Source organism: Numenius arquata, chromosome 10 (genome assembly GCF_964106895.1).
Source record: "Numenius arquata chromosome 10, bNumArq3.hap1.1, whole genome shotgun sequence".
Taxonomy (NCBI): Eukaryota; Metazoa; Chordata; class Aves; order Charadriiformes; family Scolopacidae; genus Numenius; species Numenius arquata.
The window spans coordinates 40,097,854-40,117,393 of record NC_133585.1 but is presented as its reverse complement, the minus strand read 5'-3'; the positions used below and the strand labels follow the sequence as shown (position 1 = coordinate 40,117,393).

At 43.6% G+C, this 19,540-nt stretch overlaps 1 protein-coding gene across 1 annotated transcript; it reads left to right on the top strand.

Annotated features, from left to right (window-relative positions):
- Positions 1–14,772: 14,772 nt before the first annotated feature.
- On the top strand, positions 14,773–15,336 carry TIFA (TRAF interacting protein with forkhead associated domain). Its single transcript, XM_074155111.1, has one exon. The coding sequence runs from the start codon at positions 14,773–14,775 to the stop codon at positions 15,334–15,336; it is 564 nt and encodes a 187-aa protein (XP_074011212.1).
- Positions 15,337–19,540: the final 4,204 nt, after the last annotated feature.

Sequence of the window (19,540 nt, the reverse complement as noted above, 5' to 3'; positions counted from 1 at the left end):
ATAGCCCTTGGGCTAGAAGACCAAAAGATCTGTCAAGAGAAAGGAATTTTAAGTTCTGCTGTGGATAGAAGGAAGCCTGGGAGTCAAACTAGCTAGTTTAAGACCGCAATTAGCTTTGGAGGCTTTAAGAACAAGAAGATGTAATTGCCGCATTCAAACTTCAAATGCAGCAAGCATAACAAGCCTTGGTTTCTCAGACAACATCATTTGGGAAATTTTCCACAGCATTATGGTCCTGAAACACAAATTAGAGATCACCAGACCTTTTCTCTCTGAAAATATATTATCCTAATTTTCATCTTATTCAGGCTACCCTCCAGTTCCAGGGAGACTAATGAAAAGGAAGCAAAGACCTGATGAGTTCCATGTGGAGACTACATTTATGGATTAATCCCAACAGGGAGCAAATAAACCTTATTCCCAGAGCTCTCGGTTGGGACTTGACACAATCAATCGAGGAATGGATAGTTATTTATGACTGAGGCTGTTTTGACTTTCAAATAAACATTTTAATTATTTTAAGTGCTACACTGGAACTTAGAATCTGAGCCCTGTTTTCATTTTGATGCCTTGTTCTCCTCCCTCCTAATCCCAAATCACTCTGGTCATTACAATATCGTGCAAGTGATACTGATTTTTATGCCTGTAACATTTAAAAAGTCTTTGCCAAGGTAAAATCCACCAGTTGGACAAATTAGGGAAAAGGAAGGAGAAAAAGGGAGAAGGATCCATCCAAATGGAGCCAGTATAAGTGAAAGGGACACCCTCAAACTACACAGGGCCTGAAGAAGCAGAGATGCCCAACTCTGAAACCCCCTTGTAATCTTGTTGGCACACCCTGATCCATCTTTGTGTGCTTTTTTTTCCTGCTTGCTCTCACAAGCTATTTTAATAACCAAAGTACTTCAGAGTGTTTCTTTTATAACAGCTATTTTTCAATTCAAGTTTGTGCACCGCTTACACTTCTAGCTTTTCCCTCTGGTCTAATCAACAGGCTTTCCCGTACATTTTAGCCATGCCAACACCATGTGGCAGGACAGCATTTTTTCATGCATGCTGCAGCAGGAATCCTTGCTTCCAACTCTGTAAAATCCAGTTTCCTTGTTCTAATCAAGTATTTAGCTGCCCAACACGAAGCCTGCACACAGCAGCTCGTGGTGTACCGTTGCCTATCTACACATAGCTTCACTAAGGTCAATGAAGCTACAATAATTTTGAAGGGAGCTTTTTAAGCTGGTATAGCCTTTTGCTAAATAAGGACGGGTGAAATCATGACAGAGGCAGTGCTGGATCTACTCTAGCTGCACCCCCTCCTACAGCTAATCAAGTTGTGGTCTCACCTTCACTCCATATATTTTGTCTCCCCTTGCTTACTGTAGGGAGACTGAAAAAAATTGCAAAAGATTGTCCCCAGAAAAGCGATTGAACATTGAGGCTGCTATTTCTTCCTTGAGCAGGTAACAGGGTGTACCCTCACCCGCTCTCCCTCCTGTGGGTTTACACACAAGCCTTCTGGAGTCTTTCCCATTACAAAATAACAGGCTTAACTTTATTTTCAGATTTGGCAGCTTGAGGGGAAAAGAAAAAAAAAAGAAAAAACAACCCATAAAAAGAAAACATGCTTAGGATAATTTAGGAAAGGTTTTGGTGACTGAGTTAACATCATCTCCCACAGAAAGCAAATTCAGTTTCCTCACTATTTCAATGCACACATGCTTGTGTTTTCCGAGAGCATTTACCTTTCTTTTCAGTCCGCAGAGGCTCTGCCACATGAAAGAGAAAAGAAGGTTTAAAAGAAAAAAAAAAAAAAAAAAAATCGATTTGCTAAGGGCTTTATTTATTTATTTATTTGGTTTACTTCTCTGGCTTAAAGATTAGATGTTTTCTTTTGGTAAAGCTGGATATACCAACTGGCATTGGCTGTATTAAAATAAGGAAGAACCTCAATCAAAAAGCCTCTCCTAAGGCAAGCTTTCTTGTTAATATGCACCAACATGAAAGGCTTTCTTTTCATCCTATACAACTACAGTGTGTGTAAATTGCAGGGGGCTCATTGGCATAAATCTTGGCTGTGACCTCTGAGGTAAACTGGATTTACATTACTTTCTGACAAGAATTAAATGAAGGCCTTGTGGATATATGAACAGCCTTCTAGACTGCAACAGATGGGCATGAATGTGCTCCCTAGGCAAACTATCAGTGACATCTGTGTCCTCCAAATTCTGGTGGTCTCAGCCAATTAGCAGGCAAAAGGGGGGAAAAAAAAAAAAAAAAAAAAAAGAAGCCAGCCTCTGCACAGCTACCCCAGCCAGAGCTGAAGCAGAAGTGCTTCTGTTTAGAAATGGGATCGAGAACAGCCTCCAGCAGCAAGGAGGTGGTTAGCCGGCTGGGTATAATACGGAGGTAACATTACAGAAAGAGCTGAAGTAATTAGGTAGAACAGATATTAATATTAATACAGAACAAATCCCAGCCTCAGCTAAGCCTGAATAAGGCTAGCGTAATGGGCTATCGCAACAGATTTACATTGCTATAGCAAAGAACGGAGTTTTGTCAGTCCTAAAAAGCAGAGGAGGGGTGAAAGTGACGGCCGGTGCCCGGCACAGCTGAGGCAGGCGCTGCAAAAGCCCGGCCCTTGGTCCGTATCCAAACCTCCACCACATCCTGCCCTCCCTGCAGCACTGCGAAACAAGTACCCCCAGAGAAACTCTGCCCGTGCAGACCTGCACTTCGGAGTCACAGAATATCTCGAGTTGGAAGGGACCCATCAGGGTCATGAAGTCCAAGGCCGAGCACGCCTCCACCTCGGGTGGATGGGGTCGGGGAAGCAACATACTCAACGACTTCAAAGCTACCCTTAATCAGAGGAGGTCGTTTGCCAGCACTTTTGTAAGAGCAGTCAGGATGCAAGTGTGGCAAGTGTGTGTGGGATCACCCTCAGAAAGCCAAAACCACGTGGCAAATGCCCACCACAAGGAGCTGGCAGAAGTGGGTACCGGGGAGTCAAAACTGATCACTGTACTACACAAACTCCGGTTTTCTAAGCGCTCGCTGCCCAAGCTCCATGTTTTTAAGCTGTTCGATTATAGCAGAGGAGAGACCCAGACAAACACAGAACGTGCAATAAGCCATTCCTTATGAAACGTATTCTCCATCTCCCAGTTTCTAACCGAGCTCGGCGCCCAGGCACACGTCCATCCCTCCCTCGGCAGCAGCGGGCAGGACCTCTGGCTAAAACCAGACCTGGGATGGCGCCGGCGCTGGGTGCCCAACAAAAGCACCTGTTGTTTTGCTCTGGTCATGACTTTTCAGAGAGGCCATTTGGGCGCTTTCCCCTCACCACTGCTATCTCATGTACTTCTAGGGCATGTAAAAAAGGGAATAATTGAGGGGCAGATCAATAAATTAAAAAGTTCTAAAAAAAAAAAAAAAAAAAAAAGACATAATGAATTTGGTACAGCACATATTTTTACATCAAAGATGCCTTTGAAGTGACAAACCCTTAATCCATAAACTACTGAAGCACTTCCTTTCTCTCCCAAACTACTTGTTGTCAAATAAAATGGAAGTTAAGGAAATTATCTTTATCTGAAAATGGCCAAAAGAAGCCATCACCTAATGACAGCCTTGTCAAAATGACAATTGGGGAAATTGTTAGGAAGGGGAGGCCTGACGACTGGAGGAATAAGCTTGCTGTTTGCTCTAATCTGGTCAGGCAGGCCCCACACAATTCCAGTCAGCTTGCTGTGTGAAACAGCTAAGTCTTTGTCAATGCGAGCAGGGGCTGGAAAGACTTCTCTTTCATGAATATGTATCACCACCCTCCACGTCTACAGAAAAAAATCCCTTCCAAATGGCAAAATAAAATAAAACACCAAACTGACCTATCCACCACCATAAAAAAAATAAATCCCAGAATAACAAAATCCCAAGATATCAAGCTTTGTGGAGAGAAAAAACTACTAAGTAATGAAAGTGCACATTTTGGAAACAGAGCCAGAAGGAACCTTCTTCCCAAAGGCTTTCTTTGGACTTTTATTCCCCAGCAGACAGGGATGAGGCACTTCAAGTCATCACTTTTAAGTGCAGAGAAGCAAAACATCCCATCGGGGTATATGAAGTCTACCACTCTATTTTATATCCAGCATTTGTCTGAAGGTGCTGTGTGGGCATCACACCCCAGGCCATGAACACACACCGCTGGGCTGGTAAGACGGAGCCTCACATGAATGCCTGCCTACTTGTGCGAGGAGGAAAGCACCACTAGTAAGTCTAGCACTTCCATGGGCAAGGGTTTCAAGTCCAGGCACTGAGTCAGCTTCGTATCAGGGTCACAAATTTCTTGTGAAGCTTACAAATACACAACGTTAAAATTAAAGATGATTCTAGGTTTAATAAACTACATAGAGCGCATTAATACAGTAAGAAAGGCTTCCTTTACAGGCAACAACACAACACTTGCAGAAGCAGCCAGTGATTTCCCCAGTGCTCCGGCTAAAACAATCTTCTGAGAGATGTTTGTGACTTTCTGCAAATAAAATCCTTCACAACATCTCAACTCAGTCAGTTTTAATCGCAGGTCCCCTTGAAGTTTGGGCGGTTTTTTTTGTTTGTTTGTTTTTCCCCACATATATACAATATTAAACTTCAAGCATTCAAAAGAATGGCATAAAACTGAAATAGGAGAGCCAAATCAAGCCTACTGGACTGCCAATTGAGGCTGATGTTCAGACAGAAAGTGCCTTACCAAGATGAAATGGCTGAGAAACGCATGTCAGAAATATCGTGTCTCCGCAGGACTGATGCTGAAACTCTTGTAAGCCCAAACATGGAGTTTAAAGCAACGGAAGGGCAGACAGGGAGAGAACGCAGGATCGAACCAAGCCTATGCCTGTTGCAGAAAACCCAAATGAGGATATTTTAAGATGTGGTGGATTTTGTCCCTAAGCTAAGACATCATTAAAGCATTCAGCTCTGTTTGAAAAGTTACCCTCAGATGTTTGTTGTTTTCCTTTTAACTTTGCTTATAAAACTGCAAACTAGATCTTAATTTATTCTAGAGAGCTTGTGGCGATATAACAAACTCCAATTTTTCTCCAAGTAACAAACAGAATATGAAAGTTTGACTTCCAGCAGAGATATCAAGGCACAAATGCTCAATTTTGAGGTTTACAATATTATGCAATGTTTGCTGTAGACATTTCCATTTCATTAGCATATTCTACTTTACATGAAATCCAGCAATGAATGCTGTCCCTGATCTAAGGCTAATCCTCTTTAAAGAGCTACAGGCTATATTACATGTGGCCACAGCCACGGTTATGCCATGGCTGAATCACTTTGAAGCCTATTGAACAGTGTTCCCTTGTGAGACTATAACACAGAGCCATAAACCAATGCTCCCTGCGCTGTGAAATCTTACTGTTTTCATCACTGAGAGTTTCTGTAAGGGACAGACCCTCCCTACTCCCAAGCTGCACAAGAGGGGAGAGATACGCGGCTGCCTCCACCGCTCCTCAGCGCCAGCTTACAACCGGAGCCTGTAAGCCTGCAGTAATACAAATGCCTTGTTTCTAAATAAACACCATCAGACAGAAACTGCTCCAAGGGAGGGTTACCAGAACAATAAAAGGTAAAGATGAACCAGGCACCTGCTCCCCTGGGCAAATCCTCTCTCTCCCTCTCACAGACCAGCGAGGCATCTGGAATGCAGCAGGTTACAATGGCTCAATCTGAAAGGGCGACAGCCAATACACCCAGAGTGAGACAAAAGATGCCAAAGCAAGAATATTTATTGAAACGTGGTTCCCTCCTGTCCTCTCTTTCTGCTCTATTCCACCTTAGATCTCTGTGGAAAGGCTCATATTTATTTCAGGTCTATTTTTTGGTCACTTAATTTTAGCACGCCTAGCAAGAGCAATACCAAGCCGATTCACTAGAAACTACAATTAAAGGCTACATCTGAGGAAAATGGATAGTGTTGTATTGTGCCAGTAAGCTCCACAACATAAAGACATTGCAGGTAGATAGTCTGAGACACAATCGTATATATCTTTAAAGAAAGGAAAAAAAAAAAAAAAAAAAAGGGGTCATGTACCACCAACGGCAGGCTGCATCTCTCACAGCTGGGTGCCCCTAAACACTATAAACTGAGATAATGGAATACAGTTTTTATTGCCACACAGCACAGAATGTGGAACCTTTAACACCTTAACACCTGTACAAATTCAAAGGGGAAAAAAAAATGTTATATTCACTGGTCCTGCTGTGTATCAGCGAAGGACAGTTTATTTTAGTGCTTATCTTTAACTCTTCAAAATAACTTTATCTGTCTAATTACTGCTTTTGAATGGAGCTGGAAAGGTTGGTTCTGTTCAGTCTTTCTTGTACACATGAAATTATCTCCATCTAAATGGTGTCAAACCAGACAGAATGAGCAGCAGATTATGTCTCTATGGTAAAATCTTGGTCCCAGTGAAGGGAACATTTAAGTTCCTTGCTATCAAAATAGCATCTCATCCAAAACGTTGATAATCCAACGCATTTACAAATGTTACTACATACCTAGGAGACAAGACCACATTGTCCCTCACGTGGTGAACGTAAAGAAGTACAGAGATGGTGCTTTGGAGTCCATTCCAAAGTGCGCTGAAGTGGTGAAGCTTCTGCTTTCAGCCAAACCATTTCACTAATCATCACAGTTTTTACACTCCAATGGATTTGCTTCAGAGCAACAGGAAACGGATTTTTTTTAAATGCAGCAAATCAGATTTTATCATTGTTAGAAGCTTATAAATTCCCAATACAGAATTTAAAATACTTGTCACTGGCCAAACTGTGCATTGTGATGCCGTTGATTAGTGCTGGTATCTGGTCACTTTGAGAAAGTGCAGCTTCCTCAGTTTAGTGCTTTAGAAGAGGAAGTAGTAAAGAACATCAAACTGAAATGCAAGGATTAGGGAGAACATACTTACCTCTACTGTAATCAACCTGGACAGTTGTTCCAGTTCTTACAAAGAACACTGTTGGTCTCTTAAAGGTCACAGATGATTAGTGGGACTAAAAAGGTTGATGAACCCTCACCCGCTGGTTGTAATACACCAGTTCAAGCCTTCTCTTGTCTAGATCTTCAATGTGACATGTGTGAACCCGACAAGGTAAAAAACTGAGATATCATGAAGATATCATAGGTCATATGTAGGAATGTCACAGAGTATCTGTAGGGCAGAAAAACATCACACATGAATTGCATACTTCTTGGAAGCAATTACAGAGGGAAAAGCTTTATCTGTATGCCAAGTATTTTCTCTTTCTAGTTTGAGAGAAGTTCCACCAAGTAACAGATGCAGGGAGATGTATATGCCAGCTAGAACTGTAGTGACGTACAACTAGGGGAGCAAAACTTCAGCTGGTAAATCACCTCCACATATGAATAAAGGAGATGGCCACCAAATAACTGAAAAACTGGACTCACGGTTATCGGTAAACAAAGAGAACTCCAGTACTGCTGACCAACAAAACCCCACAGCTTTCTAACTATTATTAGAAGACACAGGGGACTCCTGTGTGCACAGTTACCATCAGCAGCTGCGCACAGACTACTCATCCCCATTTGTGCTTTTAAGTTGCACAAATTATTTTTTCATTTTCAGCTCTACCGAAATTCATTAAGACACTCTTCTCAGAGAAACGTGATGCTCCAACACACTTAATACTCCAGGCTTTGTTCCAACTTAAAAAAAAAAAAAAAAAAAGACAACACAGAAGAGCTGACAATTTTTCTTCCGTATCAGGGCTTAAAGATGATTTACTTTTAATTTTGAGCAAGAAGCAAGCACCTGCTTTATGGCATTGAACCTCCATTACCCTTCTTTTTCCACTTCTTGTCCCATTAAAGCGGGAATTACAGAAGCTTCTCTCCCACCAAGCTACATTAACCTTCCTCCAAAGACATAGATGTCAAGAACAAGGGGCTTCAAGTCACAAGGAACACCTCCTCCTCTTTCCACAGTGTCTCTGCTGTGCTTTCTTTTTCTAGCCCTGGATCTCTACCAGCTATTTGTATTTCAACAGAATAAGGAAGGAAACACTGAGGACCCAACTACTTGGTCTTGCTGTGTGATGCCAACAGACAGATCAGTTTGCTCCACCTTCCAGTCTCTTCCCTGTGTTTATTTCCTTGCTGCCCTGTGTCTGTGTGGTTTCACTTGTCCCCAAGTCACTCCTCAGGTGTCTAGTCCTGAGCACCAAAAGCAGACTGGGGAAAAAGTGGAACTACGGGCTGTGGGATGGATGAAAGGGAGCGAACCCAGACGGAGGAAGAAAGGGCCCAGCGAAAAAACAAACAGAGGGTTGAGGGAGCAAGAGAGAGGGTAGGAAAAACAATCAGGAGGATGGCAAGAGCAAAGAACAACAGACAGCAAGAGGGGCAGGAAGTTGGAAGAGAAACTGAAATAGCAGACAGGCAAGAGAGGAGTAAATGTGAGATGCCAGAGGGGTTCAGAAAGAGGACCAAGGGCAGACCATGACGTAGAAAGAGAATGAGAACTTGGAGACCAGCATAAGCAAAGTCCATTTTGTAAGAAATAGTTCTCTTCAGTAGTCAAGGTGAGCTTCCTCATCAGTTTAGTCAGGTCAGATGAGATGGGCAATGGAAGAGTTCTTTTCCTGAGCAAACAAGGAGCAAAGTAGTAAATAAACAGAGGGAACTGTGCTCTCTCTTCTTCCTGTGGAAGATCTCCTCTCTGCTTTATGGAGTGGGGCTGGTTTTGGCACTGGGATCTAAAAGTTCAGTGAATGCACCTCCTTTCCATGCATCTCTCCTCCCTCTCACACTGAGCTCCAGCTGAGTATCTCGCTTTATCTTCAGAATACATGTGTCTTTGAGAAGGACCTATTGCTTTTCAGTTTGAACATGAAGCACTTGGTTGCTGTACAGTAATAATAACTCATTGCAGAACCTAGCTACAGATCATTGTGTACTCTGTTACGCCTTTCCCAAAAAAACTCTTGGAAGTTACCACTGCCATTATTATCATTAACTTACAAGTACCACAACAGCTCTTGCAATATCAAAATGAAGCTTCTGACTTAAAAAACAAACAAACAAAAACCACAAAACCCCACCAAAACCGAAACCTACAAAATACCAAAAACCCCAAAACAAATGGTGGCTCCCCATGCCTGGTCACACATTGCCACCTACTGGCTCCCACCTCTGTACCCTCAACAATGCTAAGGTGCTTTGGATCCAGAAATGGAGAGGAAGAACAGCAGGAGGGCACAGGTTGGTATTTGAACCCAACAAATGTGTTACAGGTGCAGGCAGTGAGTATTATTATACCCTAGCATCACCTACGCTCAAGTACACACGTCCACCAGCCTGGATTTTATGGCTCTAAACCAGCAATTAGCAGGCTTTCCGCTTACCTCACTACAGAGGATGTACTTCGCATCTCCCGTAGGCGTGACATGGAAACATGAGTGCATTGCTCATGTCCCCTTGTGGCGAGAGGCCAAACCTGCAGAAAAATGGCATCTCGATGTATTTGCCTTAAAACCAAACCTCAAACCAGCGCATTCAAATCCACCACAAGTATTTCCAACGCAAAGTTCGACATGAGAGGTCTCACTAGGTCGCAGCATCTGCTTCAGTATTCGCACGATGGCACCACCAACAAGCTGTACCATTGAGTGGGAAAGCTGGTAACCCAAAAAAGGGCCACCAGAAAGCCACAGAAATCACTTGCACATTTACCAAGTGCAGACACCCTTCACACCTGCATCTGTCCTGTCACACAGCTGGCAAACCCAAGCACTACATCCACGCTTTTCATAACCACATGTAAAGTCCGGCCTTAGGAGGGAGGCACAGAACCGTGGTGCAATCTCAGCACTGCTGAAAGCAGGCCAGACGTGGTTTTGATCCAACAGGATAAAGAGACTTTCATCATGTTAATTTAAATAGCAGAGAGAAATGGAAAGGTTTCTAGTCTGCTAAAGCATACAGAGGAAGCTTGGGAAGGAAGATTTCACGTTGAGTTATTCAGAAAGAATTAGCTGGAACACAGATATCCAAAAACACTCCTTCCGCTCACTAACCAGAATATACCTTCTAGAACTCTTCTGACCTACCATGAACTTCTCAGAAAGAAACATATTGGCCCTCACTGACTCAGATTTTCAAGGTCAATTGTGACTGAAAGCAATATAAGCGTTTCCAGTATTTTTCTATTTTCCAGAGTTGCCTATTTAGGCTGGGGAGTTCTCCAAAGCCTTATGAATCATTTGCTAGAAAAACAACATGCCACTGCAGCCAAGCCAAAACCACCTCAGTCATTCAGTCTACGCACTACAAATACTTAATTAGCCCAAACGTCTAGCATCGATAACATGCCACTGATAATTACCCAGAGAAGCCACACCGGGTATACATAAGCAGGAAACATCCATTTAAAGTAATGAGCATGACTTTTCCTAGACCTTCCTCCTCCCCAGGGATTGGCAAGACAAGGAATACAGGTGTCTAAAAACCAGCCAGCTGGAAGGCAACTTGAAAGGAGAGCGTGGCTCTGTTCCACCTTCCTTTTCATAGCCCATGCTATCTTCGTAATGCAGGGGAATGCCGTGTGCCACTGGCTTTTCAGTCTGGTGTGGGAAGGCTCAAATTTCCATCACCTTGATTATCCATGTGATAACTCCAGGGATGCCAGATCAGATTCACGCTCCAGAAAGGAAAAAGCACGTCTGGGGAAAGTCACAGTCCCAGGGGGTGAAGAGGTTATGCAGAAAACACAAAACAAGCCAGCAGCAAGAGTTACTAGGTCAATGTTGACATCAGCTCCCCTGGCCCACGTCCCACTGGCTTCCTCACCACGCAGCATGGCTCAGCCCTACAAAGCTTTACACATTTATTTGCAGTTTCGCTTTTGACCAAAGAAATTTCAATAAAAACTGGAAGCTATTGTAATACAGGAATGAACTCTACTAAACCATGTAACCAAAAAAAACCCACAAGCACAGAGTGCCTGAATTTTTTTCTCATACAGGGCAAACCTGGAGTTGTTTTCCTGAAGCTGGCAGCATTTCAACCAGTTAGAAACTTACGGAAGGCAGAGGCAGAAAATCCAGTTCCTGTCCTCCCCTGTACAAAATCACGCAGAGCTATATTTAAATCATAAATTAATAAGGAATATGTAGTTAATATGAGGTTACATCCTCCTAGGGAAAAAAGGAAGGGTACTTACATACCTTAATAAATACAAGTATTGAAATAATCCTATCAGAGAAGCGCTCTCGCGGTCCAGGAAGCAGGCTGTTTCTGGAACCAAAGGGCTGACAGGAATTACAGCCATCAACAGATGCAATAAAAAGCAGAGTTGCACAACCCTGGCTTTTCCAGAAGACAGCAAAGTGCTTTTGTGTGAGCACACAGGCCCAGCCCTGCCTGCTGCGTGAAAGACGTTCTGCGAAGGGAGAAACTTGCGAAGGACCTGTTTTCATCCTCTGCTTTTCAACGTGACTCGTTGCAAAACTCCAACTAACCCCTTTTTTTCCTGATCTAAGGGGAGAAGGACATGCGCAGCAGATGTAGCAGCCCGCATAAAGATAAAAGCTATTCTACAAGAACTGCAAAGAAACTTATCAACGCAGGAGTAATTTACCTGTTTGCTTCATAAATAAAAGGAACCCACAAATGAAAACCCATTTATATGAGCCAGCACAGTATTTCGCCACCCGTGCCAAAGCAATCAAACCTACAGTATTATCGAGGCACAACACTGCACAAGCACAGGTGCGGGAGGACACCGAGTACCTAGGATTCAGACAGAGATGAAACAGGCTTTTTTCTGCGCTCTGCCTCTTGTTCTTCGCTTGGGAGTAATCTTGCTTAGTTAAAAAAAAAAAAAATAAAAAATGAAGCAGCCGAATGATGAGAGAATTGCTAATTTTTTCCTACCAGATAGCAGGGCCGCCTCAGGTTTTCTAGTAAAATGGAAAGTTTTCAGCTCAGCCTAGATCAGCAGCCAAGAAACAAGTTTTTTCCCCCAAAGGCAGTGCAAGGAAGCTGAAGGAGCGTCGCTTAAACAAATCACAGAATATTTTGAAGCACTCGATTTAAGAACATCATCGCTCAACTGTTATGCTTCTAGCATGCTGCTTCCTGAAGTGTTTTACTCATCACAGTGTTCATACGGGGGTGAAACTGAAATTACTTTGTCCTAAACCTGAGCCCGCCAACTGCGGATCACCCCCTTAACATGGCTCGTGACTATCGGTTTGAGTAAGTCACCCACAAGCACCAGATTTTCAGACGCCCACATAAAACCCCAGGCAGAGCTGAGGTTAACTTATATTTTTACTTTTTTTCCGAAAAGCCGGAAGAAAAACAACCCAGGTTCACCCTCACGGTCCCAAGGCAGCCCCAGCCCCTCCCGCCCTCCCTCAGGGCCGCCCTCCCTCAGGGCCGCCCTCCCTCAGGGCCGCCCTCCCTCAGGGCCGCCCTCCCTCAGGGCCAGCCCCCGCCCCGCCGGCGGGAGGGCCTTCCCGCCGCTGCCGTTCCTCGGCCTTCCCGCCGAGGCGCCGGTCGGTGAGGAGCCGGTGGAGGCCGGATCCCGTCCCGCAGGACCTCCGCCCCCATCCCCTGGCCCGCCGGAGGGAAGGCGGCCGGAGGCGCTGCCCCCCACCCGCCCGCCCCACAGGTGAGGGGGAGGCCGTGGGGGGGACATACCGGTTCCTCGGGTACGGGCGCAGCGGGGAGGCGGGTCGGGGCAGCCCGGGGCTGAGGAGGGTTCGGAAGGCGAGCTGCGGGTCTGGGGAGGGCTGGGAGACAGGTCGGAGAGCACAGCGCGGCCTTCGGGGGAGGCAGCAAGGAGAGCGGACCTTGCCTGAGGCGCTGGGAAAGCAGGTGCTGCACCGCCCCCGCCTCAAAGTTCACGGTCATTCAAAATGGTAGTTAAATAACAAAACGCGTATGTTTTGATTTGCAAAAGCAAATTGGCAGAGCTCCCCTGAGCTGTTAGTTGAAGGCAGAGCGTTACAGCTCTCGAGTGCATTGCTGAACAAACAGGAGCCCTGCGATTCCCAAGTCGGGCATCCTTGTCCTTGATGCTCGGTGTCATCCCCCTGTGTCTAAAAACAGGGATAATGAGGATGTTGGGAGAGAGGAAAGAGACAAGATCACGATTTGTTTGACTGAAATTAAGGTACGGACAACAGCAGTGCAATGGGCTGCCTTACAGTTGCAGGAGACGTCTGGATGTAACCGTAGAAAGTTTCCTTCTCCAGTTCAAGTTCTCCAAAATCTGCCTCCTGTCCAAAACGATCTAGTAATTAGAAACTCTTTCAGTATTTATGTGAAAGTATGTTCAGTCCAGCCACGACAAACCCTCAACATAGGAGGGGGTGGCTGAGCTGGGGGTGCCGGAGGTGGTACACACGAGCAGACCATGAGCAGACCATTGTAAAATTCATAAATGTGAATAAAGCCAACATTTTGCATTGGTCTGATACACAGTCGTATACACTGCTGATTTCTCAAAAATGTATTTCTTTATATTCCTGTGTTTTGCCAGTCCTGATGCATTTCAGAAACCAATTAAGGAAGCTACTAAGGGAAGCAGAACATACTTTTAAGTTGGTATCAAATTCAGCCCGTCTCAAGACAGAAAACTCTCTCCAGGACAATCTGCAAACTCAGTGAAATTTCTTGGTTTTCCCCTTGAACCAAAAGTGACCTCAAATCACGTATCTTACACGGTCATACTGGTGCACACCAGCGAAGGGCAGAGCTAAGCACAGAAAGAGACTGGCTCTTCTGAGAAGAGCCGCTTCCACCTTCCCAAAGCTGAGGAATGCTAGGAGGAGGAGGAGGAAGAGCAGGAGGAAGGTCACAAGGGATGGATACTGATGCCACCGCAGCCTGTCTTACAGATGGCAAAGGAGTAACCTGCCATCAGAGTGTCTCTCTGGACTGCATGTGTAAAAGTGGTTTTTCTGACAGGGTAGATTTAGACTAGATATTAGGAAGAAATTCTTTACCTTGAGGGTGGCGAGACACTGGAACACGTTGCCCAGAGAAGCTGTGGATGCCCCATCCCTGGAGGTGCTCAATGCCAGGCTGATTGGGGCTTTGAGCAACCTGCTCTCATGGGAGATGTCCCTGCCCGTGGCAGGGGGTGGGTGGGACTACATGGTCTTTAAGGTCCCTTCCAACACAAACCATTTCTACCTTCTAGCCAAAGGACACCACTGTAAAACAGAGCACGCAGGCCCAGACAGAACTACTTCATGCTGCATTTTAAGTTCATAAAGTAATCCTTACTGTCACTGCTGAGTGACATACTTCTTCCAAAGATAAATTCTGCCTGCAAGATTCTCATGAAGAGCTAGTTGGCAGCTATTTTACGGTGGTGGGCGCTTTGCGGAGTTCTGAAGTGCTAGTTGGCCATTGCAGAAGAGGCAAGACTGATGGCTGGGAAGAATTCAGCCCAGAGCAATCTGTCACTTCAGTGGGGTCACCCAGCGAGTCCTTGGCAAAGTGATGGGAGATGATAGTTGCCATGATCTGGGTAGGCTCAACTCCCACTTCTTCATTCCAGTGGTTTCATTACATTTCCTGTTAGCCCATTCGCTATAAATTAAATACTCACTATACAATAGTATATAAAAGGTTTGAATGTCATATTTTTAAAGCCAATTTTTTTTTAGTACTGCAGTGAGTTCATGTTGTGATTTTACTTCTTTCTTGTAGTTCTGAGGGCTGATTTCATCATGACCTCTTTTGAAGAAGCTGGAACTGAAGAAACAGTAACATGTCTCCACATGACCTTTTACCATCCGTGCCAAGAAGACAAGATGATGTTTCGTTGCTTAAATTTCTGTAAGCGAGAACAGGTCAGGGCAGATGAAATGCCCAAGTTCGGCCGCGATTCTAATATCTGCCGTTACAACTTGATGGATACTCGCGTTTCTCGGATTCAGTTTGCATTGCAGTTTTACAGAAAAATGAACAGCTCAGAATTTTGTTTTGAGATCAAGAACATGAGCAAGAAAACAAAACTGACTGTGGACCAAACAGAACTGGGTTACTTAAACAAAATTGATCTGCCATGGAAGTGCATCATTTGTTTTGGGGACTACCAGATTTTAGCAGAGATTGAAGAAGGGGAGTCTGTGGATTATTTTGAGACTTACTTACACTTGGCTGAAGTGCCAATCTTACAAGAAAGATGCCTGCCATCACTGCAGCCTATACCAGAGAATAGCATTTCTCCTTCCTTGTTTCCTTCCCAAGGCAAAAGACCCATGGAGATTGATGAAAACGAGTCATGCTAGCAGGGAGAAGGAGGCTGGGTAAGATTTTGATCATTTGAAGCCAGCACAGCTTCTGAAATGGAAGGCTGTCATCCCAGTCCACTGGTTCTTGATGGGTTCTCACCGCTGCACGTCAGTCTTTTTACCTGTTGTTTTAAGCACAGGCGCACCAGAACATACTTTGCTCAACAGCAACAGATTCCTGACACTGTCTTCACCAGGGTGTATGCGCTCTCTCATCACCGCTGTTTGTGTCCCACACGTGGCATAGAGGGGCCACTCAAATCCATTGCAGCAGATTCAAGAACTACGTCCACCTGCCTCGAAGGTACATCTAACAGGCATCATTGTAGAGCATGCAGAACAGTATTTTAGCTAAGTAGAGACATCATGTCTCACTGCATTTGTTATACTTTGTGCTTTGCTTGTGACGTGAAATTCTAAGCAGTATGTTCAAGCCTAGGCTGTAACTTCCCAGATTTTACAGCTTAGAAACACTTTGTCAGCATAGTCCTTTAAAGTTAATGTTTGGTTTTGTTGTTTTTTGGGGGTTTTTTTTGGATTTTGCAATGAGATTTTTCTTCTATTTTAAAAATGAATTAAAATATATTTTTTTTGCAATTGGATTTTGCAATGAGATTTTTCTTCTATTTTAAAAATGAATTAAAATATATTTTTTTTGCAAGTTAACTGCTTTTGCTTGTGAATGTAAACAAACATGCAGTGTTAGTCATCACAGTATGTAGGAATCCAGATAAATTTTGTAATAAAGGCATTTAGTTGCCTAGTAAGGACTTGCTGTCTTCTACAACTACAATCACTTTCACTTATGGTTGAAAAAAATACTTCCAGAACAATCCAGATTAGAAATTTTCACTGGCATTATTCTGCATTTTCTAAAAGTGCCATTGCTCCAAGCTATAAATTCACTAAAATACTTTCAGCAAGTTTTCTATCTCTACCCCCACCGCAAGCTCTCTTACAATTTTTTTTTCATTTAAGTATTTCTCAGGTTGTTTCAGTTAAGTTTTTCACTAGGGGGCTCAGCCTTTCACTGGCACTTGTTTTTTATCATGTATTTTAGTTTGCTTGAAAGACACACTGGCAAGAATCAGAACAGAGCATACATAAGAGTTACCCATCTTATCATCCCTGAACGTTAGGATGCATTTCAGCATTAATCATTACAAGAAAACAAGAATTATAACTGAGGGGAGGAATTAACACAACATAATCTGAGATTAAGGCAACCAACAAGTGAAAGTCAAGGGAGAAGCAATGAAACCCAATCATGGTGCTTATGTAGGGTTTCCTTTGTCGGCTCATTTCATCCTTGCAAAAAAAAAAGCAAAAAACAAACCAACAAAAAACCCCAACCTTGTTCCCATGTTTTCTACTCTTTGAACTAGGTGCTGGGATTTACTTAACTTTTACAGTCTTGGCCTCGATGTGCAATTTAGCCTCTGTCACACACCCAGCCCCTCAGCTGAACAAAACAAACCTGAGCAGGTATCACCAGCCATGGTGCTGCTGCTGCTCGCAGGTTTCTAGTAGCTGTTGGCTGCTCGGCTTTTAGATGCTTTTGACCTGAGTCTTCCTACTCTTTAATTAGACAGAGCGGCCAACACCCGCAAACACAAGCTGGCTAGAGAAAGAGAGCAAGATGCAAGTATAATCTGACACAAGCTCTCACAATATAAAAGCTTTTACATTAAGTCAGCCTCTGATGCAAAATGCATGGCATTTCTTATGTTCACTAATTTGGCTCGTGTGGGAGGGAGGAGCAGTGTTAGTTTTGCATTCCCAGTAAACTGCTCTCTTCCTACTAGTGCTCTTAGAATCATAGAATTTTCTAGGTTGGAAGGGACCTTTAAGATCATCTAGTCCAACCATCAACCTAACTCTGTTAAAAAACCATCACTAAACCATGTCACTAAGCTCTACATAAACCCATCTTTTGAATACCTCCAGGGATGGTGCCTCAACCACTTCCCTGGGCAGCCCATTCCAATGCTTAATAATCCTTTTAGTGTAAAAATTTTTCCTAATACCTAATCTGAACCTCCCCTGGCGCAACTTGAGGCCATTTCCTCTTGTCCTGTCGCCTGTGACTTGGGAGAAGAGACCGACCCCCACCTCACTTAAACCTCCTTTCAGGTAGTTGTAGAGAGCGATAAGGTCTCCCCTCAGCCTCCTTTTCTCCCGGCTGAACAACCCCAGCTCCCTCAGCTGCTCCTCATAAGACTTACCCTCCAGACCCCTCACCAGCTTCGTTGCCCTTCTCTGGACTCGCTCCAGCACCTCAATGTCTTTTTTATGGTAAGGAGCCCAAAACTGGACACAGAAAACTTAAATTACTTAACACACTCTTAAATTACTACAGATGACATGCAAGTTCTTGTTTTGCACTGCTTTGGGTTTAAACAACAGTTTGCTAATACTACCGCTATGCCGTCTTGCTATCCAATTTCTGTTCGCTGGCCCCGTCACGTAGGACATTAACCAACAGCAACTGATCATATTAATTGCTTACACCTTCTAAGCTATTATCAAAAGTGACAACCCCAATCTCAAATTCTCAAGTGCAATATATAAACAGCTAACTGTCTAAAAACAGTACTTACCTGAGAAAAATTTTCCGTCTGGTCTGCAGAGTTCAGAGTGCTGTGTCTCAGTAGATTTTGTGTTCGCCCTGCACAAAGGGGCTCTATGGACATCCCCAGATCTTCAGCGGAGTGTTCCTTAGGCACATTTCCAGGAACCAGGAGAAAACCTTGGGAATGGAAAAAAAAAACAAACACACACAAAACCGGCAACAAAACAGCAGTTTAATGGTTTCCAAACACTAATCATTTCTACAACTATATTTACCGGGAAATGAATCCTCTCCTAGGAGGATCCTATCACCATGTTGATTTGGCCAGCACAATTTAGTCTGACTGTAGAAGAAGGGTTGTTTCAGGACAGGCACACCGGAACATACTTTTTTGACCAGAAAGAGATTCCACTTCTGCCTCCCCCCACCCTAAGACTGCCGTTCGTCACACACTGCTAACTTAATTGTGAGAAATGCTACAAACACAAAAACTCTTAGCTGCCTTTCTAAGTTTTTGCTTGGCTCCCCTGTCTTAGTTTTCGCAGTCATGGAATACTACAAGACAATGCTGGAACACACATTTTATCCTTAACCAAGTAACTCTGAACAGACCACCCAAATACTCACATCAAGTAGTTTTATATTGGACAATGGCTCCATTTTAGCATAGAAACAGATGTATAACCAGCAGATTAACAACTTCATAAGGAATTAAAAATAAGAGTTTCCTATTAAAAACGCTCTATTTCCTATATACAGGCACAATCGGCTAAATCAACACTAGCTCAGACAGACACGAAGAGAGGGAAGCTGTTTGCGTTACACAAGGAATGTTAGCTTACCTTTGAAGCACGAGGGTACAGCTACTCTTTTCTGATAGAAGGAGGGCTCCGTGCTCCTCGAACTCCTCCGTTACCGCAGCTTCTTAGAGCTTCCAAAGCAACAGGTCTCAAAAAGGGATGCTATGGAATTCAGTAGTTAACAACACAACTAATGATGTATTAAACCTTCATTAGTTAGCTGATGCATAGGTAACTGGGTAACGTTTTAACAATTTATCTTCACACTACGAATGACACGGCAGCCACAAACCCAGCAACAGATAAAACATTGCCAAACGTTAAGACTGACTGAAAATTTTAATGACTTTTAAATTTGTACAGGTATGCACTTTACAGTACTGTCGAACTGCTTTACATGAGCTATTTATATAATCTTTCAATTTCTTAAATTTCCACAAATATTGACCACAATTCCTTAAGTCACTGAGTGCGGTGCACCCAACTCCGAAAAGCAGAACGGTACAGAACATGTCCATCCCAGTAAAAGCCTTTGGCTGGAGTCAGCTTCCTTTTTCCCACGTGCTTGGTCATTCCACAAGCAGGACTATCAGCTAGTTTACCTCCTCAAATCACGGTCAGGACAAGTTAACCTCATGTTCGCTGGTCAGGAAAAGTAGTGACCGCTGTAGGGTAAGTTGCAATTTCAGCAGGTAAAAAACGTGTTATTTACATGTTGAGAAAGTTGCCTTCGCTTCCATAGGAATGTATTATACAAATAATAGTTCAAGACAGTAATTAGACAGTAGTAGCTTATGCCAAACCAAAAATATACATTTGATGTGTACAA

Bases quoted from the DNA above. Each gene is read 5' to 3' on its own strand.
- TIFA (XM_074155111.1), top strand. From the start codon at position 14,773: ATGACCTCTTTTGAAGAAGCTGGAACTGAAGAAACAGTAACATGTCTC.